General features: G+C 38.1%; 1 protein-coding gene across 4 annotated transcripts in view; it reads left to right on the top strand.

Moving 5' to 3' along the window:
• The window catches only part of man2a2 (mannosidase, alpha, class 2A, member 2), a 29,409-nt gene extending 7,244 nt beyond the window's left edge, over positions 1–22,165 (top strand). For 2 of the 4 annotated variants that reach the window (XM_089127465.1, XM_039657033.2), the window contains exons 5-24: positions 227–371; positions 2,720–2,891; positions 3,305–3,432; positions 3,551–3,724; positions 5,532–5,718; positions 6,953–7,130; positions 7,371–7,573; positions 9,746–9,928; positions 10,075–10,189; positions 10,271–10,338; positions 10,408–10,573; positions 10,657–10,893; positions 13,025–13,147; positions 13,237–13,351; positions 13,454–13,587; positions 13,768–13,909; positions 15,223–15,356; positions 18,912–19,106; positions 19,279–19,392; positions 20,301–22,165. In XM_089127465.1, the coding sequence (XP_088983591.1) occupies positions 227–371; positions 2,720–2,891; positions 3,305–3,432; positions 3,551–3,724; positions 5,532–5,718; positions 6,953–7,130; positions 7,371–7,573; positions 9,746–9,928; positions 10,075–10,189; positions 10,271–10,338; positions 10,408–10,573; positions 10,657–10,893; positions 13,025–13,147; positions 13,237–13,351; positions 13,454–13,587; positions 13,768–13,909; positions 15,223–15,356; positions 18,912–19,106; positions 19,279–19,392; positions 20,301–20,453 (3,066 nt within the window). In that variant the 3' untranslated portion in view covers positions 20,454–22,165. Of the gene's footprint in view, positions 1–226; positions 372–2,719; positions 2,892–3,304; positions 3,433–3,550; positions 3,725–5,531; positions 5,719–6,952; positions 7,131–7,370; positions 7,574–9,745; positions 9,929–10,074; positions 10,190–10,270; positions 10,339–10,407; positions 10,574–10,656; positions 10,894–13,024; positions 13,148–13,236; positions 13,352–13,453; positions 13,588–13,767; positions 13,910–15,222; positions 15,357–18,267; positions 18,346–18,911; positions 19,107–19,278; positions 19,393–20,300 lie in introns of all 4 variants that reach the window. The other 2 variants (XM_039657031.2, XM_089127466.1) reach the window with 2 other exon arrangements.
• The last annotated feature ends 961 nt before the right edge of the window (positions 22,166–23,126 follow it).

Below are 23,126 nucleotides of genomic sequence, written 5' to 3' on the forward strand. Positions count from 1 at the left end.
CACGCCTACTCTAAATACAGTTCTTTTGTCATCTGTCAGTTATACCAAATTGCCATGAGATGTGGTATTTCTAAGAAGTCCGCGCCATGTCCTGTTTTGTGGAAAATCGTTGAATGCAACATCACGGTTTTGTGTCTTCAAGTGGCGGTTCTGAGTCTTTTGTAAAGATGTTTCCAGACGAATCAGTGGAATGACATTCATCATTTTATTGATTGTTTGGCTATAGATGCTGGATGTATACTCCTTGCTAAACTTCGATAATGTGGACGGAGGTGTTTGGAAGCAAGGTTTTGAGATCACCTACGAGCCCAACGAGTGGGACGACGAGCCCCTGCAAGTGTTTGTGGTCCCTCATTCACACAACGATCCAGGTAGGGATTGAAACTTCATTCACTCAAACATGCATCAACCTCTTGTACTGAAGAAGTTTTGAAGTTTTCTTTTTTTGAAATTGGGGCTGATTCACTCCACACAGGCAAAATTTAACCCTGAGTCAAGCCTTTAGCTGTGTTTGTGTGTCAAGTTATTGTCCTGTAATTGGATTTCTTGCTACATGCATAATGCAATAAGTCTGAAGCGTAACTATAGTTTTGAGATTTCTGTAGGTGTAACTGGAACCGAAGTCTTAAGTTTCAAAACGGACACACAAGCACAATAAAAGTATCAAAAGTTTCACCTATCTTCCTTAGATTATCAGTTATTCCTTAGATTTTGATTGAGTAAACAAATTCAGTTTCTCATTTAAAGGCAGTGGATAAGACACATGCCTTTGGTGTGAGATACCCAGGTTCGATCCACCAATGTGTCCCTGAGCAAGACACTTAACCCCTAGTTGCTCCAGAGGCGTGCGACCTCTGACCTATATAGCAATTGTAAGTCGCTTTGTATAAAAGCAACAGCTAAATGAATAAATGTATAATACGTCTAAGTGTCTAAAGCTATCATATGGCTTTAGAAGCGCTTGCGTTGTATGTAGCAATGTCCAATCAAATGGCTTCGACTTGGACGAGCACATAACTTATTAATATTTTGATGCAAACCTACTTGACTTCACTTGCAGAGGTGGAGTATGAGAGTTATGAAGACTATGAACAGCTTGCAAAACTGCTATTTTTGATGTTCGCCAACAGCTTAAGCAGAAATAATAATAACCCTGGTGGAATAAGTCTTTTTAAAAAAAAAAAAAAAAATCCTGAGCAAATGATATTAACAGCAGCAGCTGTTCAGTCGCTTTCTCACTGCATGCAAGGAAAAAAAATGCATGCTTTCTTTTCTTTAAGCAACCTAAACATGTAGGAAAGTTTCAATCTCTCCCATTAAGTTTTAACCCACAGTCCTTGAGCGGATGCAACATTTTTCATTTTACTTTTACTTAGTTGTTGATGCAGCATCCTCAGTCTAACAGCTATCCATGTGTATCCGAAAGAGTCGTGCAGGTAAAGTGGGTCAATGCTGGGCTTGCGTTTCGCAGCATAGGCACAATTTGTGAAGCACCTTATGAAAAACACAATGCGTATCACCCAAAGGACAGATAAGTTTCCAAATCTGTTTGTGAAACCCCTGCAGTTGGCATTTTTTTGCAGAATTATGATTGAAAGAACTGTAGGGCTGAATCTAATCCATTAAAGTCAGTGACCCGTTTCCCTGTTGTTTTATTGGTGTCGGTACCGTGTCACTGGTCTTTGTGGTGATGCGTTTAAAGGAGTAGTTCACTTTTGAAAAAACTTGCTGATAATTTACTCACCCCCATGTCATCCAAGATGTCCATGTCTCAAAAAAGAAATAAAGGTTTTTGATGAAAATAGTCCAGGATTTTTCTCCATACAATGGACTTCAATGGGAACCAAACGGTTCAAGGTCCAAAAGACAGTTTCAGTACAAACTCTGCAGACTGTTCAAAGGGCTTTAAACGATTCTAGACGACGAATAAGGGTCTTATCAAGCGAAACGATCGCTCATTTAATAAATAAATAACAAAGTTTAAGTTTCATAAGCTCAAATGATCGCCTTGCTCTGTTCTGTGTGACTCTCCTGTCAAATAAACAAATCTTTTCCCGAGTCAATTTGTTCATTTTGTTCGTTGAATGAACCAAATAACTCGGAAAAAAAAATTGTTCATTTTGATGAACGAGTTCGAACAGGAGAGTCACGAACGCGCATCGCAGAACACATTTGAGCTTATAAAACGTAATCTTTGTCATTTTTTGTTTTAAATGAGCGATCGTTTCGCTTGATAAGACCCTTATTATCGTCTGGAATCGTTTAAAGCCTTTCGAACAATTTGCAGTTTGCACTAAAACTGTCTTTTGGACCTTGAACCGTTTGGTTCACAATAAAGTCCATTATATGGAGAAAAATCCTGGAATGTTTTCATCAAAAACCTAAATTTCTTTTTATGTTTCAGTCAGCTTTCCGGGAACCTTAAATGTCTGTCTGGCGTTCTCAGGGTCAGCACGGATCTGTTCTTCCTGCGCTGACACAAAGATCAACAGTGCCTCTGAATTTCGAACAGACGGTGTTATGTTATTTCGAACACATTGTTCTTTGGAGAACAAAGTGCTGCCAAAAGGCTATGCTTCCTCTAAACTTTTTAGTGTTTTATCAAAAGAACAGTTGTTTTTAGCACAGATTGTGTTGTCACTTCATTGTGTGACTTCATACATCAGATCTGTGTGCTCTCCTTGGATGATGATTTCATGCTGCACTTCTTTTGCGACAGGATGGATCAAAACATTCGACAAGTACTACAATGACCAGACCCAGCATATCTTCAACAACATGTTGGTGAAGCTGGCGGAAGATCCTCGTCGAAAGTTCATTTGGTCAGAAATATCATTTTTCGCCAAATGGTGGGAAAGCGCAGATGCACAAAAACAAGAGGCAATGCGCAAGTGAGTAAATTTTGCTGCTGAAAATTCAGATTTTCCATCAAAGGAATAAATTGCATTTTTAAAATGTATTCAAATAGAAAACAAGTTTTTAAAATTCACTGCATTTTCCTTGGTGAGCATAAAATACTTTAAAAAACATTAAAAAACGGTAGCGAACCTGTCATGAACGGACCATTCTTCAGTTCAGTTTCAATCCAATCAGCACTCTTGTTTACACTTAAGTGTCTTGATTCAGTCCCACATGCCCATTCTTGATCAGTTCATCTTCTTAACTCGGTAATCTGCTGAAGGTTAATTAGTCCAAATGAGATGCTCCTTATATAGCCTGATCTAATGTTGTGGATTTCCTCACCTCATCTTGCGATCTGTGCTTTCAGATTTAAGAATCCTCTTTAAACCCGTTTTTCTTTCAGGCTGATCCTCAGTGGACAGCTTGAGATGGTGACAGGAGGCTGGGTCATGACGGATGAAGCCAACGCTCACTATTTCGCCATGATCGATCAGCTCATTGAAGGCCATCAGTGGCTGGAGAGAAATCTGGGTATGGTTATTTTGTGGGGTGGTGTGGGTTAGTGGTTACCGTATCTGCATATTTTCTTGATATGGGAGATGCAGGCTTGATCCTAAAAGTGGAATATTTAATCGGCGTGTTACTGCAGGTGTGACCCCTCGTTCAGGCTGGGCCGTTGATCCGTTCGGGCACAGCGCCACGATGCCTTACCTACTGAAACGGGCGAACATGACCAGCATGCTGATCCAGAGGGTCCATTACTCCATCAAAAAGCACTTTTCTGCCACTCGGAGCCTTGAGTTCATGTGGAGGCAGGCCTGGGGTAAATGACTACAAATATAAAAACATGCATTCACATTTAAATCCACACGGTTTCAAATTAAAGGAATACTGCACTTTTTTTTTGGAAATAGGCTCATTTTACCACTCCCCCAGAGTTAAACAGTTGAGTTTTACCTTTTTTGAATCCATTCAGCCGATTTTCTGATATTTAGAAGAATATCTGTAATCAGACAGTTTCTGGTCTCATTGACTTCCATAGTAGGAAAAAAATATACTATGGAAGTCAATGAGACCATCTGTCTGGTTACTGATATTCTTCTAAATATCAGAAAATCGTCTGAATGGATTTGAAAACGGTAAAACTCAACTGTTTAACTCTGGGGGAGTGGTAAAATGAGCCTATTTCCAAAAAAAGTGGAGTATCCCTTGAAGACAGATAAAATACATGAAGTTACTTTATAAGCAGTGTTATTTAGTATTATTTATATACTGTAATTTTTTTATATTTTTATTTTCAGATTCTATTTTTATTTTATTGTAGTAATTAATTTTGTTATGCTTTTGTCATTTTTATTAGTTTATGTTTTATTTTTAAATATTTTTATTTAGCTCTAGTATTTTAGTACTACTTCAACTTTTTTTTTTTTTTCGGTTATTTGGCAAGGCTGTATTTAAATATATATATATATATATTTATTTATTTATTTATTTATTAAGTAATTATAATTTTTTTTCAATTAACAAAAACAGTTGTAATAGTTTTAGTTACGGAGAACTCTGGCGCAAAATGAACCTTTGGTCTAGTAAAACATCGGTACCTAGTCAACCGTTCTCTGAGATTTGTTTTCATGATAATCGAATGTAAAGAGTTTTATCTCTAAAAACTGTTTAGCGTATAATGCTAGTATATGGGGGCATATAATAAGTAAAAAGAAATCGCTAGTTTATACCACTAACAAGGCTCAAAATAGCCCCAACAGTCACGTCAAGTCAAACCACGAACAACGTGCTGAGTGATCTGAACTGTATGAAGTTCAGTGAACTTCTGAACTGTATGAATGGCGTTCGGGGATCGACTTATCGAGACTATTCTCAAAGATGGCTCCTGTCTGTATACACAAAGTGGACTGTCTTTATAAGGTATTTTCCTATTAAACGGTCTGTACACTTACAAAGTTTTCAATGCTTCGTTTTGCATGTATGGACCCTCATTATGTTACTGTGTTAGTGTGGGGCTATTTTGAGCCTTGTTAGTGGTATAAACTAGCGATTTCTTTTTACTTAGTAAATGCCCCCATTACTAGCATTATACGCTAAACACTTTTTAGAGACAAAACTCTTTACATTCGATTATCATGAAAACAAATCTCAGAGAATGGTTGACTAGGTACCGATGTTTTATTAGACCAAAGGTTCATTTTGCGCCGGAGTACTCCTTTAACAACATATCATAGAGATTTTGGGGTGGCAGTGTGTTTTGCATGAGCAAGTGTAACGGAGGCCAGCTAGTAAAAAGCTGAGCGTGTGAACCTCACTCCCCTGGGCTCAAGAGGGACATTAGCGATTGACACTAGAGATTGCAGTCTTTAGTGTCCTTTGTTAATGTCCCCGCCGAAGAACGCCAGTTCGAATCCCACTCGGCGAGGGTCACATTGAACCGGTTAAATGTTAAAATTTAGTTAATACCTGTAATAGATCAGAATATAGCATTTGTAATCATTTTTTACATGTTGGAAATGTCTAATGAAGTTTTAGGAAAACACAAACCCTTGGCAGCCATTTATGAAAGCTTTGCCAACGAGTCTTGCCAAGCCATCTCAGATTTTTTTATTTTTTTTTATCTACAGATATTGAATCGAGCACAGACATGTTCTGCCACATGATGCCGTTTTACAGCTACGACGTGCCGCACACGTGTGGCCCAGACCCGAAGATTTGCTGTCAGTTTGATTTCAAGAGGCTGCCGGGCAGTCGCGTCAACTGCCCCTGGAAAGTGCCGCCCCGAGCCATCTCAGATGCCAACGTGGCCGAGAGGTGAGGCTGGCTGGAGGGCTGATTAATACGAAACCAGGAGATTAATGTGATTCGAGGGGGTTTAGCCAAAGAATGAATGTAGGTTAATTTCCTGTGTTAGCTAACAAAATTCATTTGTCCATCACCAAGCTGACGCCAGCTGTATTTATATGGGATGTGCTTGAACTGGGCTCAAACCCAAATCCATCTCTCTCTCTCTCTTTAGCTACATAGAAGAAAACCCGGATATTAACAAGCTTGTAGCAATTAATTTGCACCTGTCCTTACACTTCAGAGGTCTTTGAGGTTTACTGAAATAGGCAGAGGGTTTTATGAGGACACTTTTAGCTTCATGAGTCATTTCCTCCCAAATGTTCAAACATGTAGAATTGCTTTCAGCATGCCTACAAATGTAACGGCTAAGATGGAAACTAGGGAATTTAAACACATTCGTTCACTTGATATTCATTTATACACAATTAAAATAATATAATGAAGATAAATTATTAAAATGAATACTTTAAAACTTTAATAAAACTATTCATTTTTATTTGAAATTAGTATCTTGCATTTCTAAAAATGTATTAAATGAACACAATTAATTATGCCCCCTAAATAAATATATAGTCATGTATTTACAATATATATATATATATATATATATATATATATATATATATAATAAAAAAAGTCTTTTGTTCATCTAAGGCTGCATTTATTTGATCTAAAATACAATAAAAACAGTAATACTTTAAATTGTTATAATATTTCACTTTAGCTCTTAAAATTAGTTGATTGAAATTGAAATGTTCCATTTTAAACGCAAACCTGTATTTTCAGCATCAATACTCCAGTCTTCAGTGTCACATGATCCTTCATAAATCATTCTAATATGCTAATACTTTTCTAATTATTATCAATGGTGAAAAAAGTTGTGCTGCTTAATATTTTTGTGGAAACCGTGATGCATTTTTTAAATTCATCTTCATTAGAACATCATTTATTTGAAATTGAATTTTGTTACATTATTTTACATATATTTTTTGTTACATTTCTTTACTGTCACTTTTGATCAATTTAATGCATCCTTGCTGAATAAAAGTATACATTTCTTTATTTAAAAATCTGCTGAGCCCAAACTTGTTATAGATTTCAGTCTATTTAACGCTTAAATTGTTTTAATCGATTGACAGCCTTAATAAAAAACGACAACAGTCCAGTGGATTTACTTTATATTTGACATTTTCTGTTTCAGAGCTGGGGTTCTCCTTGATCAATACCGTAAAAAATCCAAGCTGTTCCGTAGTAAAGTGTTGCTGGTTCCTCTGGGGGACGACTTCCGCTATGACAAAGCAGTAGAGTGGGACCAGCAGTACTTAAACTACCAGAAACTGTTCGATTACATGAACTCCCACCCAGAAATGCATGTAAAGGTATGTGTAGGATCTTACCGCTCTATCGATACAAAACTACAATAACTGCCTGCATGTTTGTCAGGAGGATTCTTCAATTATGTCAAAAATGTTGTTAAAAAAACAACAACACAGCTCTTTTACCTCAGCATTGATAATTGAAATGAATAATTTAACTTGGTTGTGAGTGAAGATGCTTTTGATTTAAGAAAATGCAGAATTAATTGGAAATGCCCTATAAGCAAATCTCTGTGTTCTCAGGCCCAGTTTGCAACGCTGACAGACTACTTTAATGCGGTGTACAAGGCTAATGGAGTTGCCCAGGGGACGAGACCACCGAATTACCCTGTGCTGAGTGGAGACTTCTTCGCCTATGCAGATAGAGAGGACCATTACTGGAGTGGATACTACACCTCACGTCCCTTCTACAAAAACCTGGACCGTGTGCTAGAGTCTCACCTACGGTTAGTCAGAGAAACATCCAACTTATGTCTAATTCCTCAAGAAATGAATGTAGCTAGGGATGCGTGCCATCAGGAGATGTGTACACTGTGCTCATAAAGGGATTGACATGTTCAGCAAAAATACTGCAGTAGGCTGTGGCGTTTAAACAATGCCTACTTGGTACTAAGGGGCAATAGAAAAAGAAAGTACCCCATTATACGAACAGCAGCCTGAACCGCTGATACAAGGCAGGATGAATACATACTTCATGCTGTTTACGGCAAATTCCGAAACGTCTCGAATCGAGATTCATCAGACCAGACGATCTTCTATTGGCCAATTTTGATGAGACTGTGTGAATTGTAGGCTCAGTTTCCTTTTCTTAGCTGACAGGATTGTCACCCGGTGTGCTTTCTTTGGCTGATATTTATCTGTTCATGCTCATTTCCCAATTACATTTACCATCATCTAGCGTTTAATTAAAGTTAACGCTCTGATGGTCCTCGGTCACTTCTGACCGAATCATTTTCTGTTTTGAATTATTAAAAATCACAGCTTCATCGGAAGGTTATGATACTTGGTGACTTTTTTGGCATTTGGTATGTGAATACAAAAAAAAAATTGAGTTCATGATCCGAGCATGCTAAGTGGTCGTAAAAAAATTAGTTGCGATTTTGGTCTTTGGTCAAAAATGACCCCCATAGGAAATGAATGGGAAATTGACAAAAACACAAAAATTCACAACTTTTTATTTATTTATTTTATTATTTTTTTACTATTTTTAATAAGAAATAGTTTTTGAGATTGTTTCAATTATATATTCAAATCCACCAAAAAAAAAAAATTGTTCATAAACAGCTGGGGAATTCACATGCCTCTCCATAGAGAGCTGTACATGCCATCTAGTGGTTACACCATGTTTCTACGCTTTTTCTCTATACTGTAACCAGATGGTGCTAATTTTTTTCTGAAGGCCTAGACTCTATATTAAACAAAAATACTGCATTAATATTTTTTTAAAATAATATATATATATATATATATTTCCATTGAAAAATAGACCATAAATATTGCATAAATATTAATAAATTCAATCAAATTGTCTCAAAATACTAAATTAAAAAGAATAAATATTATAGATCAAAAATAAATTGCATTGGTTTTACTGGGATGGAAGAAGTTTCATTTTTAGGCCTCCGGTCACTTCTGACCGGGAAGGCGCAGGACGTGACTCATAAAGGAAGACCACCAGAGGGTTAATCAATCTATTAAAAAACGAATGATTTTATTATACTGTTAAATGTAATATTTACCAAATCCTATATTAATATCATTTTAAATGTACATTATAATATTGTGATGCCTAAATTCACGTTGTAGCGTTTAAAATGATTATATTCATTTTTAGTGTTTTATTTAAAGCATTTATTAAAAAAAATAGTCTTCTAAAGCCACTTATTAATCTTTAAACACTAATAATTTAACAACCCTTTAATCTGAAAATCTAATGGCTAAATTCACTTTTAAAATTATTAGTGTTTTATTTAAATGTATTCACAGCAGCTATTTATTTTTATTTTTTTACTATAACATGAAAATAACTATGTATTTATCCTTGTATTACAATGTAATTTTAATCGGTGCATAGTGCACAACGTTTAGTTACAATTTTCACCGAAATCAAACTACAAATGGTTCATTCATGCAAATTAAGCTGGGATTGAAGAGCATTTTTGCACAAAGCTGTCATTTAACACATAGTTGACAATTCAACAAGTAGCTTTCAGTCAAACATTTTTGCTAACAAGGTTTTGTGGAAGCCTTTTAATTTTTAATTGGCAACAAATTAAAATTTCCACTGACAAACTGCCATCAGGGTATCTGCATTAAATCCATTATTTTAGCAACTTTGGAAAGTGTCTGTTTTTATTTGCCAGAGATTCAATTATGCTTTGAATAATGGCCTGTTCTCTGCAGTATTACTGGGGAATAATTAAAACGGTGATTCTCCATGTGGGTGAAAGTTTTTCTCCAAAATTAAGCACGAGGCATTGCCTAATTACTGTCATTACTCGTTTTTTCAATTCTATTATCATTGTTTTTTCTGCCTGTCTAGTGTTGCTGTTTCGTTCAGTGTCATGCATCATTACATTTGCAAACTGAATGTTTGTTTGGTTTTGTGTTTCCTGTAGAGGGGCAGAAATTCTCTACAGTCTGGCGGTGGCTCACGCGAGACGTGCGGGCATAGAAGGGCGTTACCCCATTTCAGATTACTCCCTCCTGACCGATGCCAGGCGCAACATAGGGCTGTTCCAGCACCATGATGCCATCACGGGCACTGCCAAGGAGGCTGTTGTCATCGACTATGGAAACAGGTCTCTGGATAAAAACTTGCAGAATTGATCCCTTATTAACTAATTGAAAGATCGAAGGAAGTCTCTCAGGGTGATATTTGTGAAATATCATCTTTGATGGGCCAATTTTAGGTTTGTAAGTGGTTGATTTATTTTCCCTCCTGCAGGCTGTTGCGTTCTCTGGTTGGTCTGAAACGAGTAATCATGAATGCCGCACACTTCCTGGTAATAAAGAATAAAGACATTTACCGCTTCTACCAGACGGAGCCTTTCTTAGAGACGGTGAGGAGCAGCGTTGGTTTTTCTAAAATCAGCCCGTGTGTTTAAGAGTCTGACCTTTGACCTCTGTCCTTGTGACTGTAGGACGATAGGCGCGCCACACAGGATTCTCTCCCGCAGCGCACACTTATCGAGCTGGAATCTTCTCCCAGGTGAGATGCGTCATCCACAGATCTTGAATGCCTCAAATGCGGTTCTATGATTTTCATCGTCTTCCTCAGGTATCTAGTGCTGTTTAACCCCGTCGAGCAGGAGCGTCTGTGTGTGGTCACCGTTCTGGTGAATTCGGCGAGAGTGAGGGTGCTGACAGAAGACGGGCAAACGCTACCGGTTCAACTCAGCGCGCAGTGGATGTCCGCCATTGAGATGAGTGGAGAGGTTTACCAGGTGTGTCCAGTTGTGTTTATTTTCCTTGGAAGCATCTTCGATGAATGTCGTCTCAAAACCTACATGCTTGTTTCTTCCTCCAGGCCTCTTTCATGGCACGCCTCCCCGCTCTGGGATTGGCCGTCTTCCACCTGTACGACTCTGCTGACTCGCCCATGACCCTGCGCTCTGATACGCTGCTCAGGATACCAGGACGGGGTCAGAGCATACGTGGTTTGGACCCTCTGCCCGTGCGATCGCAAACGGTAGACGCCCAACCGTTCTACATCCAGAGCCAGTCTCTCACGCTAGGCTTCTCTGGAACCACTGGCCTGTTGGAGGTGAGATTATATTTTTTATGCATTATCTTTGTTTTTAAATTACAGGAAGTAAAGTGAGAAATGAACCAGGGCTGAGGGTAAAATGCAAAATAATATATATATATATATATATATATATATATATATATATGTGTGTATGTGTGAATTCAAGAAAAAACAGGGCTGTCCAATATAGTGTTTAACCTCTCAATATTATAAATGTTTAATTCGACATCAGCCTATATATAGCTGACATTATATATTTGCATATACTCATTTCCCATATTTTTGTCAAATCTAACAATGAACATCTTTTTTTATACTCTTCATTTATAATGTTGTGATGCCTAAATTCACTTGTTGCTAGGGCTGTCAAACGATTAATCGCGATTAATCACATCCAAAATAAAAGTTTGTGTTTTTTATATATATAAATACACATGCTTGTATATTTATTTAAGAAATATTTTAATTTATATACTGTATATAGATTTATATATATAATTTATATTATATATAAATATAAATATTTTATATATAAATAATATATTTTTTCTTAAATATATATATATATATATATATATATATATACACAAAACAGTGCACCCACATATATTATGTAAACACAAACTTTTATTTTGGATGCGATTAATCGTTTGACAGCCCTACGCATTTAAAACTATATATTTATTTTGGCAAAAAAGTATTTTGATATTGGCTATTTATCAGTTATCAGCCAATATTAGAGATTTTTCATTTATTGACATCATTCTACAATATATGGTGTGTATATCAGCTAGTATTGGATATTTAATTGTGCATGCTCGTTTCATGTTAAATGCTGTTAAATGTCATTTTTAGCATATCTCACAATGAATATCTATTTTTCATACTCTATAATGGTACTGAATTTTAACATCGGCCATAATATGAATTATAATAATACATTTAACGATAATTATCAGCTTGTTGGTATTAGCCATAATTGTAATATCTGTGCATTACTAAAAAATATTTGAAAGGAAAGGGAAAAAAAATGCCCTGGAAAAATGCTGAAAATCAACTCTACTGAGCAAATATTGCATGTTACAGTTTTTCTCCATTGGTTTGGCTCATTTCTTGAAACAGAAATTATAAGACCATTTGGCAAAACAGTTTTACAGTTCAGCACATCATCATGGTTCACCTGCAAAAGCTTTCACCTCTCCCAAAACAGTTCACTCATGCTTCAAAACTAAATTTCCTTCTTATTTAAGTCCCCAAAAATGCTCGGTCCTTTTGGCATTGTGTGAGCACTGCAAGTCCAAATGTTTAGATGTTTTGTCAGTCTGGCAGAGGACCATTGAAATATCCTTCAAGACTGCTTTTCAGTCTTAGCCCAGTCCTTCATTGACAATGGTTACTACACTATTTTTTTTGTCTAGCTAACAGAATACAATTCTGTATAAAACTGAAAAAAGAAAAAAAAGAAATAGGATTTTACGGTAAGAGTAGCCTCCAATGTTTGACATCGCACACACTGCCAAGGAAATTGTAACCATTATCATTCACACACATAAAGTAACTTCCATAAATCAGAGTAAAAAGAAAATGTACACAGCATAATATTCTGTAAATATACAGTTCTTCACTGGTCGCTGTCCTCATAATATGTCCTTGACTAATTTTGACAATTGAACATACTAATGTGCATGTGATGACTTAAACAACGAAATGACGCTGACAAGTTTTGGAGCGAACAACCATCAAACTGAGAATCAACAATCAGTCTGGATCAATAAGATATTGAGACTTGGACATCTGCAGTTTGATGAAATGAATGAGAAATTCAATTCTGTTGTGAACAATTGCCAAGTGCTTTGGAGGTTTGTCCTTGTTGTTTTGAGAATGTAATTTCTGTTTCAAGAAATGAGCCAAACCAATGGAGAAAAACTGTAATAAAAAAAGGAAGTTTTCCAAGCTATGACATCAGCAGTCTATTTTTATGTCCAGTCATCAGGACGAGTGTTTTTATTTTTATTGGTTGCCAAATTAAATGAAACGCATCACTGTCCTATTTTTGTAGTACATTTGCTGTCATATCCTTTTTTAGAATCTGAGTCAGCATATCTGCAAGTCTAAAATAATTAATTCTCTCTCTTTTCTCCAACAGAGCATTCGACGTAAAGACGATCCCCAGGAGGTGAGGGTACAGATTCAGTTCCTCACATACGGAACTCGATCCTCCAAGGACAAGAGCGGGGCCTATCTCTTCCTGCCAGACGGAAATGCCAAGGTAGTCTCCCTGTAGTCTTGACTGGGGTGAAAAGCCATTTATCAAACAACGTGGGGTGAATTAACACCTTCCTTTCCGCTCGTTCTCAGCCCTATTCGCAGAGAGAAGCCCCTATAGTGCGTGTGGTGGAAGGTCCTCTCTTCTCTGAGGTTGTGGCACATTATCAGCACTTCCAGCAGACGGTCCGCATTCATAATGTTCCAGGTACTCCATCCATCCTTCAGGCGTCATGTTCGGCACACAAGTTCGATCGTGTGAGGACGTTCATTTATTCCTGACATATCACACTTTGTCTCTGTCATTCAGGAGTTGATGGTCTTTCTCTGGACATCACCACCATGGTGGACATCAGAGATCAAAATAACAAGGAGCTGGCCATGCGGCTGGTTACCGACATCCAGAGCAAAGACACTTTCTACACAGACCTCAACGGCTTCCAGGTGAAGTGCACATCTACAAGCTTTTAATCTATCAGGTTCAAATAGATGTGGCACATCATACTTCTTTTGAGTCTTTAAAATAATGAAATATAGCATCATGGAGCAAAAGCTCATTGGCCTCGACCCAGATTACTCTACCAGATAATCAAGCTAATGCTCCACCATTTCCCTCCTCTTCAGATGCAGCCTCGTCGGTACTTCCAGAAACTTCCACTGCAAGCTAATTTCTACCCCATGCCCACCACGGCATATATTCAGGACAGCCAGTACCGACTCACGCTCCACACGGCCCAGGCACTCGGGGTCAGCAGCGTGTCCAGCGGTGAGTGGGGGTTTGCAAATACTGATGTTACAATGGTCCATGCCAAATCAGTGACACTTCATGCACAATATATATTGTTACCATACTGCTTATTGTCCATTGTTATAGTTTTTTTTGAACTTTTATATATCATTTTGTTGGTATATTACAATATTAATTAGGTGACGTGACTACTTTGATACAAACGTATATATACTGATCATCAGTAATATCTGTACCAGGCCTTGACATTAACGTTTTTACCCCCAAAGTTACTTGACACTCAGTATTTTCTCCATCCATCCATCCAAATAAATAAATAAATAAATATTCGCCAAGATCGACATTTTGTGTGTATTTGACTGTTTAAGCGCAATCAGCAGCTAAAACAATTTTTTATTACTAAGAGACAGTACGTGGACAAATCTGAGAAATTATTAAAATTATGCGCAATACGTGCAATCCTACAGCGAAATTTAAGCCCTGTAACGGCAACAATGTTCATCCGGAGCAAATAAAGTGAGTGAGTGAGGAGAGGAGGGTTTGTGTGTCACTCGCTCAGCAAGAATCTGGTCTGCGGAAAATGAGTATCGGAAGATATTTCAGTATCAGAAAAATCTATATTTTTGACAAAATCACATTGCATTTAGTTTATTATATCAGATGCTTTTTTAAATAAAAGACTACAATTGAAAAAAGTATATATTATAGGCTATATACATATCTGTGTTTATCAAGCCCTTAAAGGTACCATATTTGTTATATTTTTGAAATACACATTTTTCTTTTGAAATACAAAAACTAATTAAACACACTTTAATTGGATATTTACATAAACTTTAAAATGACAGCATGTAGCCTAACATTTTAATTGGCTAATTAATATTAATTAGGTTATGATGCTTACTAAGCAACAAAAGTTTCTTAAAAATTGATATTCATGTGTTGAGCATGAACATGAATCATGTTCTTTGGCATCGCAGGATTCAAACTTTTTTATACCCGTGTACCAAATCGAGCTGCCAATGCTGTTGAAAAACTTGCCTCATTATGCTGTTTTCAATCGAGTATCGACTTTGTAGCAAAGTACCGGTACTTTTCAGGTCCGTAGCGGTGAGTTCTTAGCAGAATGGAACATGAATTAGGGACTGAGACGGCAGGGAGGTGGAAAACACTAACAGTGGGACAGCGCTCAGGTTCTATATTGATTTGATGCAATGTATCCAATAATGAAGATGAAGTGAGTGTACCGTCTAATGCTTTGCCTCCCTCTATCCTATTATCCCCCTCTACCTCTTCATCTTTCCGTCTTATGCTCTTTCCATCTTCTACAGGTCAGCTGGAGGTGATCCTAGACCGCAGACTGATGCAAGATGATAACAGGGGTCTAGGGCAGGGCCTGAAGGACAACAAACGAACGGCCAACCGCTTCCGCCTTCTGCTGGAGAAGAGGAGCAGCAGTGAAGATGTGAGTTATGATTGCACACGTACATGAACCAAACCAGTCAAACTCAAACTTTGGTTGATTTATAAATCAATCAGTTGGCGGCTCTTGGTCAGAATAAGCATGTACTATTCTAATCCCACAAATTAAAATTACATTTAAATGTGCAGAATGTAATATTGAGAGCTAGACTAGCCAGAGAGAGTGTTTCTCCCACCCACTCATTAGACTCATTGCTCATGCGGGTTAACGAGCGCAATTGACAATAGAAGTTGACGAGCGTTATACTGTAAGTTGATGAGTCGATTTAGCTGAGTTTTAATATGCCTCTGGACATAGAGCTTTTTAGCTGGATGCCGGGGCTTTTAGTTTTAGTAATATTCGATCTCTGACTTGGTTCATTTCCTGGGCTACAAATGGGCTTTTCTGTCAAATGGCAACCCAGGGTGTTGAAATACTATTGGGTAAATTGGCAGTGGGCGGGATTAGAGATCAAAACAATTAGACATTCCGACACAAAACGCACATTTCAAATTAGAATAACTGGTTGTAGCATTGTTTTTGTTTTTTTGGAGAAACAAGTATGTGAACTTAATATGTTTGCTGAGTTTTAGGAAACATGTTATGGTATTTTTGTGCTTTAGTTCAGTCAAAAAAAAATACGTACAGCACCTTTAAGATTCTTCTGTAATAATAATCTTTAATCATTATAATTTAAAATGACATTCAAAAACTGAATGACTAGTCCATGACTAGTTCTTCCCCAGACTTTAGGTTTGTACACGCTTATTCCCACCTACTTAGGGGAAGAGGTTGCCTGACAGACATGGAAAGCAGCCTATCACAAAATAGAAATTCAATTAAAACAAGTTAAAATGAAAAGATCTTCTTTTAAAGTATGAAATATTTTTGTGGGTAGAGACATGTCTTATTTCTGTTTTTATCATTTTTTCCCCTATAATAATAATAATAATATTAAATCTATAGAGTAGCCCTCAATCCGTATTCACTTTATAGCCCTTAATCCTGTAATTGTGGACAACTGTGGGCACAGAGGACTCAGGTGTGATCCTAATTTTTATTTATTATAAATATTACATCACTGTCTTCGATAAAGTTTTGTCTATCCATTTATGGTGTTTTTGAATTTATTTACTTCAAAAAGTACCATATTTTCTATGTAAATTATGTCTATGTAAATTAATTACTATGTAGTTTTATTTTTGTGTTTTTTTAAACTACATTAAAATATCATTCCAATAAGTTCTTAATAGAGCTAAAACCTAAAGATGAAGTGACTTTGCTGTCACCTGGTGTGTTATTTTATTTTAGAATGCTCAATTACAGTTTTTCCCATTCATTTCTATGGGTGCCCATTTTTGACCCAAATACAAGATTAAGAAGTTTTTTAACTTACTATTGTAAAATTGAGTCAAAAAAAAAAAATTGTGTGTGTTCAGGAGGCAAACTTAGGAAAAGTAGCCAAGTCTTGGACCGCTCAGATCAAGGGAAGTATTTTTTAAAAATAAATCAAAACTATTTTGCCCACATTTGTCCAGAATACGGTTTTAGGGTTAAAACAAATCTGAACAAAGTTTACAAACTGTGGGCCCTTAAACAAAATTACTTAGACGTCCTAGGGCGTTTTCACGCCTGAAAGTCCGCACCAAGGTCCGAACCAAAGTTTTGATCATCAGTTTTGATGCATTTTATACTTTCAGAAAGTTTTGGTTTGGTTTCACACTGCAATTATGCGAGCGTACTAAAGAGCTTTACTCGGTATACTTGCGTCCTGTCGTCATCATCTATGTGGGCTGCATCTTGACATTGATTGGTTTAGTAAATGGACATCTGCATGTTGTCAATTCGGCGGGTAACTTTGACAACATGAACGAACAAACGCATATCGTTGCAACTATATTGCTATTTTTATGGCATAATTACCTGCATCACCAACTATACACAAGGCTAGTTCAAATTCGCCAAATGAATGTCCTCGTCGTGCGAACATTTTATCGTCGCCGGCAGGAAAGAAGACTGCAAGTTGACTTCTTATGTCATCAGACCATACTTCAATTAAAAACCTCGTCTCCTCATCTCCCCATGTGCTACACGGCTCATTTCTCCTGCCACCTTTTTGGGAACCACCAGAACTTCCTGTGAAAGGTCTGAAAGTCCGAACCACAGAAATGCTTTCACACTAGAAACGAACCAAACCTTTTTTCAGTTTGATCCGGACCGAGACTACCTCTTTTCGTCGGACCAAATTTCATGTTTGGTTCGGACCGTGGTCTCACACCTGTAATTTTGATTCGGACCAAACTAAAAGGTCTGAAAGTCCGGACCAAACACGATAGGTGTGAAAGAGCCCTTAATTTCTCAGAAGTGCAGCCCAATACCTTTTTAATACAGTTTTATTTCCTGGCTGACTGATAAAAACCTGTGCACTCTGACTGGCACAAGTCGGGTAGCAGATGATTAATCTGATTGGGAGCCAGCAATTTCGGCTTCACGAGAGAGACACTGTTATGCATACCAAAATATGGGTGTCCTGCATCAGTGTGAGACGTTTCAAACTCTGTCACTCTGTGGCCTGTAGGGGGCGCTCTATCGTTACTCATGAGAGCTTTGTGAAGGCTCCTGGGGGACACTATGGTTCTGAGACTAGTGTCTAAAAGCTGCCAAGTGTGTAATAATAGTTAATGGGCTTTAGAGTTTTTACACGCCGACTCGAATTGATTTGAATAATAGGCTATACTTTTTCATTCAAATCATGATGTCGCCTAAAAGATTATAAATAATATAGTGATATTGGACGATAAAATAGGGGCAAAGCTCATCACAGCCCTCCTCATTCATTTCACAACCTCTTTTTGTTTTTTAATCCTGTCTGTCTATCACTTATTATCATGTCTTTCTCCCCTCATGCATGCAGCCTGCTGGCTCCTATGCCAAAGTCTCCAACATGATAAACAAAATCATTGCAGGTATTTTAGGAGACGACCAGAAAGAGGTAACTACTGCAGCGGTGGAGAGTCATAGTGCTGCGTAGCAGTTTCGAGAGCCCTAGTTCAGCTTGTTACCATAGCAACAAGCGACAGGTTTCCACCTGGATTAAGAGGCCAAAGGTCGTTGCCTGTCTCCTATCTCTACCTCTGTAGCTGAGCCCCCAAACCTTTTATTCACCTTATTTTATAACGTAACACTGGTGCTTTAGCTTCTGGAGTGATTTGCTTTGTAGAAAAACAGTTATGCTGCTTGAATTCATTATCATAATCATGAACACTGGTATGTATATTTATAGATCTATAATTACAGCATTCTTCTAGTTAAGTACCTATAGTGGCTAATGAATCGGAAGTCTCACACATTCAAAGAAAATAGCCCGCTTTTGCGTTGCAAAATAAGGTGGATGGTGTAACAGGCAGAAGATCAGTAGTATATAGAGGATATTGAGAATCTGATCTCATACAGTGACCCCAATTCTTTTTGCGGTTACGGTATGTCATGTGAAGGTGAGTGCACTTTCATCAGGTTGTTTTACTTGTGTGTTTCCTGATGCATGTCTGTGTCTTCCAGCCGGTGGACAGCAGACCGGTCAGCTTCCCGTCGCTGCTCAGTCACATGACCTCCACCATCCTGAACCATGAGGTGCTGGCACTGCCTGTGTTGCCCAGGAAACATGGTGTGCCACCCATGCGTACCTTCGCTCCATTGGCTGGCACCGTGCCCTGCGACTTCCACCTGCTGAACCTCAGGAGCATCCAAAGCCCGGTAAATGAGTCCTGAAAAACAAAAATGTGCCTGTATTGATTTCACCTGATGAGGACTTATGACTTGCGTAATGAGAACGAGAAAATAAGTGTTTGAGATCTTGTGGTCTGGTGGTTTTATTGATTATTTTAATCAACATTGATTTCAAATCGTTTTATTTATGTTTTTTCAGCAGGACGCTCACTCTCCATCTCCTCATACGGCTCTGCTCCTCCATCGACTGGGCTTGGACTGTGGTCTGGAGGCCCAGAACCCTGGTTTCAACTGCTCCACCACACAAGGCCAGGTCAGTGTCCTTAAAGAGAAAAATGGTTTACCTAAAAAGAAAATGAGCACACACATATACAGTAAATATACATAGTGTGTGGATGCATGTACAGTGATGTGAATAAGTTTGGACACCCATGCTAAAGTTGCCTAAAAAGAGGAATAAAAAATCATCTTTTGGATATTGATCTTAATGCCTTAATTAGAAAAATGAGGAAAACTCCAACCTTTAAGGACACAGATTTTCTTTGTGAATGAATAATGTATCATAAATAAATAAATGTTTTTCCTTAAAATACAGGGTGCATAAGTCAGGGCACCCATATGTTAAATTCCCATAGAGTCAGGCAGATTTTTTTTTTTTTAAAAGCCAGTTATTTCATGGATTTTATGCATCCTGATAAAGTTCCCTTGGCCTTTGGAATTAAAATATCCCCACATCATCACACACCATTCACCACACCTAGAGATTGGCATGGTTTTACTTCAGTTAGCCTAATAGCTGGTTTGATTTGCGTTGAAAGATGATCTTATGGAACGTACCCCATGCCAATCTCTAGGTGTGGTGGAAGGTGAAAGGCCAAAGGAACTTTATCAGGATGCATATTATCCTGGATCCATGAAATAACTGGCTTTTAACAATAAAAATCTGCCTGACTCTATGGGAATTTAACATATGGGTGCCCTGACTTATGCACCCTGTATTTTAAAGAAAAACATTTATTTATTTATGATACCTTATTCATTCACAAAGAAAATTTGTGTCCTTAAAGGTTGGAGTTTTCCTCATTTTTCTAATTAAGGCATTAAGATCAATATCCAAAAGATGGCTTTTTAGGCAACTTTAGCATGGGTGTCCAAACTTATTCACATCACTGTAGGTCTGTTAAAGGCTATTTTCTTTAAAGTCCTGATCTTTCTTCCTAGCTCTCCATTTCCGGGCTGTTCCGTGGGCTGGATCTCCAGCTCCTGCAGCCCATGTCTCTGTCTCTAATGCACTCACAGCCTCCGCTCTCTAACGACTCCTCCATCAATCTGGAGCCAATGGAGATCTCCGCCTACAAGCTCAAGCTGTGCTAGAGCGGTGTTGCACCAGAACCGGGCTCTAGTCCGTGTGGACCCTCGGAACCTGTGCTAAAGCAGAGAACCACAGCTGGATGAGCAGAGGACTCTTTGGGAGATCGTTTATCCAGACTTAACGTATCCGAATCAACACGAAGGCGCTAACTATACCCTCAAAACTGGGGGAAAAACTCGAGGAGGAGAACGTTCCAGCCAGTCATGTTTGGTAGCCGGTCCGGGTGCTGAGATAAGAATGTCCATGATTGTTTTTTTTAAATCAGATTTTAATAGGCAGAACACTATTTGATCAACATCTTTTTATTCCAGCAGTGCCGACCATTGTCGTATTGTTTTTTTTTTCCCCCCTTTTGTCTTTGGCTGGAATCGCTGATCTTTTTTTTTTATCATTCCGTCATCCCTGGAGTTCGTACTGTATGTAAATATCTCAAAAGCTACATTCACAACTGGATCTATACAAAATTGTGGGACTCAGTGCAATACGTGAAGCTTCTCGCCGCTTTATTTCTTCATTTTCTTTGATTTTCTACTACGCTTGAATCCGTGTCATTGTCGTTTGAGCTCACGCAGTTCTTTGTTTCTTTAGCTCTGCTGTGGACGGTTCTGCCTATGCTCGGCGGCCACATGTTTTCTTTTTTCTTTCTATGAATGTCAATCACCACGCTCGGCCTGCGAAGGCTGTCAGTGCTGTAACCGACGCGGCATTTACAGCTCTTTCTTTCAGGGCGGCTCGCAACACTTCGCTGACAGCAGAAGACGTCCGTGACCCAGCAGCGGTTCGGTCTTCAGATAGCTCCTTCATTGTTTTTTTTGTTTTTTTTTAATTAGGTTATTGCTCAAATCGCATGATGAGAGCTGACCCATTCGCTTGATATACCTTCTCACAATATTTTCAGGTAAGGGTAGCAACGGATTCCCATGGTCAGAATTCGCCAATTTCCCACATATATGAAAATGCATTTAGGCCTTATCTCGCTGTAGGAAAGCCATCTGTAATGTGTAGCAGAGCCATCTCAGTCCTCGCTTCTGGCGTTTGTCTGTCACCTCGGTTTGCTCGAATCTGATAGTTTTGAACATGAAAATGCTGTCTGTGTGTCTGTCAACCTATCGTGTCTCGCTTCTCCTATCCTGTCTGTCTGACCCAGGAAAATCTGTACTATATCTGATTAAAAATGCAGAAAAATATTCTCACTTCTCTGACTTTCAACTCCTCGTCTGATCATCTCTCTGTCCATTTATCAGTCAGACCATCAACCGTCTTCTCCAGCTAATCAAGTTCCAGAAAAGCGTCCAATCAGGAAGATAATTCCTCTCAGGAGGAACTCCAAGTATGGAGTGCCAAACGTCTGTCCGATTGCTTTGTAAAAGATTCTGGGGGACGTTTGCTATTCCAGAATGTTCTCCCTTCTGTAATTCAGTCTCATCTGTTTCATATTCGCTGTCTGTGCATTTCACTGCCATGCTTGTTTTCCCTGTGTATACGCTTTCCGGTCCGACAGATATCCTTGTTAATGTTTTTTTTTTTTTTTTTTTTTTATGTTGTGTGTTCTGAGATGCTAAAGATTTTCTGTTCTCAAGAAATTAGTGAATTGAGAGGTTTGAGCTTTCCTGTTTTGGTTTCCTATTGAGAGTGTTCATAAAAATGACTCGTGCAAGCAAATGCGAAAAAAACATTAAAGTGGACGTTTAATAAAGATCACACATTGATTCTAGGTGGTTGTGTACATTTTGAAGGGATATTTCACGTTTCCCTTTGTTGCCAGAAGCTTAATTGTTGTGCTCTGAATCACAGACAGGGGGCAGTAGGGAGTCGTCTGCCATTTAATGTGGCTTGAGCGGGAGAGAGGCGTGGGGTGTGAAATGTGGAGTTCAGTTAACAAAAGCTCACAAGAGATGCTGCTTTTTACATCCAAACATCCTCCGTGATAGCTAGGATATCGGCTACTGATTTATTAGACAACCTTTGGAGAGAGCTGGAAATACCACCCTCTTCTCACCAAGCTGACAGGTCTACTGAAATCAGACTGGCTTTTTTTTTTGCCTATATATTTTTTAGATGCCCTTTCATGCTCAGTTGAGACCAGATTCGGTTTTCTCCCCAGCAGATGGGTTTGTGTGCTAAAGGGCGAGTTGCTCTCTGAGCCCAGGCGTTTGAGAAAGAGGCCATTCTTCTTAATAAGTCTGAGGGCTGAGACGGCAATAAAACTCAATCTCGCCACTGAGGACTTTAATAAAATGAGAGAGGCACTGATAGAGATTGAGACGTTTTTGAGGAATTAGTTGGGATAAAAATGAAAATGCTGTCATTTATACTTACCCTCATGTTGTTTAAAACCATTATGATTTCTTTCCCATATTGAATGCAAAATGAGAGGAATGTCAAAGCTACACTTTTCCTATACAATGAAGTACAGAAACCATGGACTGTCGAGCTGTGAAAATGACCAATAACGACTCCGCTGTATTCTAAGAGAAACAGAATGAAATTTAAGGTATTATAACCACTGAAAATCATGTTCTTTGCCTTAGTTCTTGACACAAAAATAATTGATGAAATGATTGGTTCTTACATATGGAAGCTTGTTTCCGCCATAGAATGAAAAATATAAAAGGTAATTGCGACTTTTTTATCTCACAATTCTTGACTTTTTTTCCTCACAATTGCGAGTTTAC

The sequence above is a fragment of the Pimephales promelas genome, chromosome 25 (assembly GCF_988280905.1).
Source record: "Pimephales promelas chromosome 25, fPimPro1.hap1.1, whole genome shotgun sequence".
Lineage (NCBI taxonomy): Eukaryota > Metazoa > Chordata > Actinopteri > Cypriniformes > Leuciscidae > Pimephales > Pimephales promelas.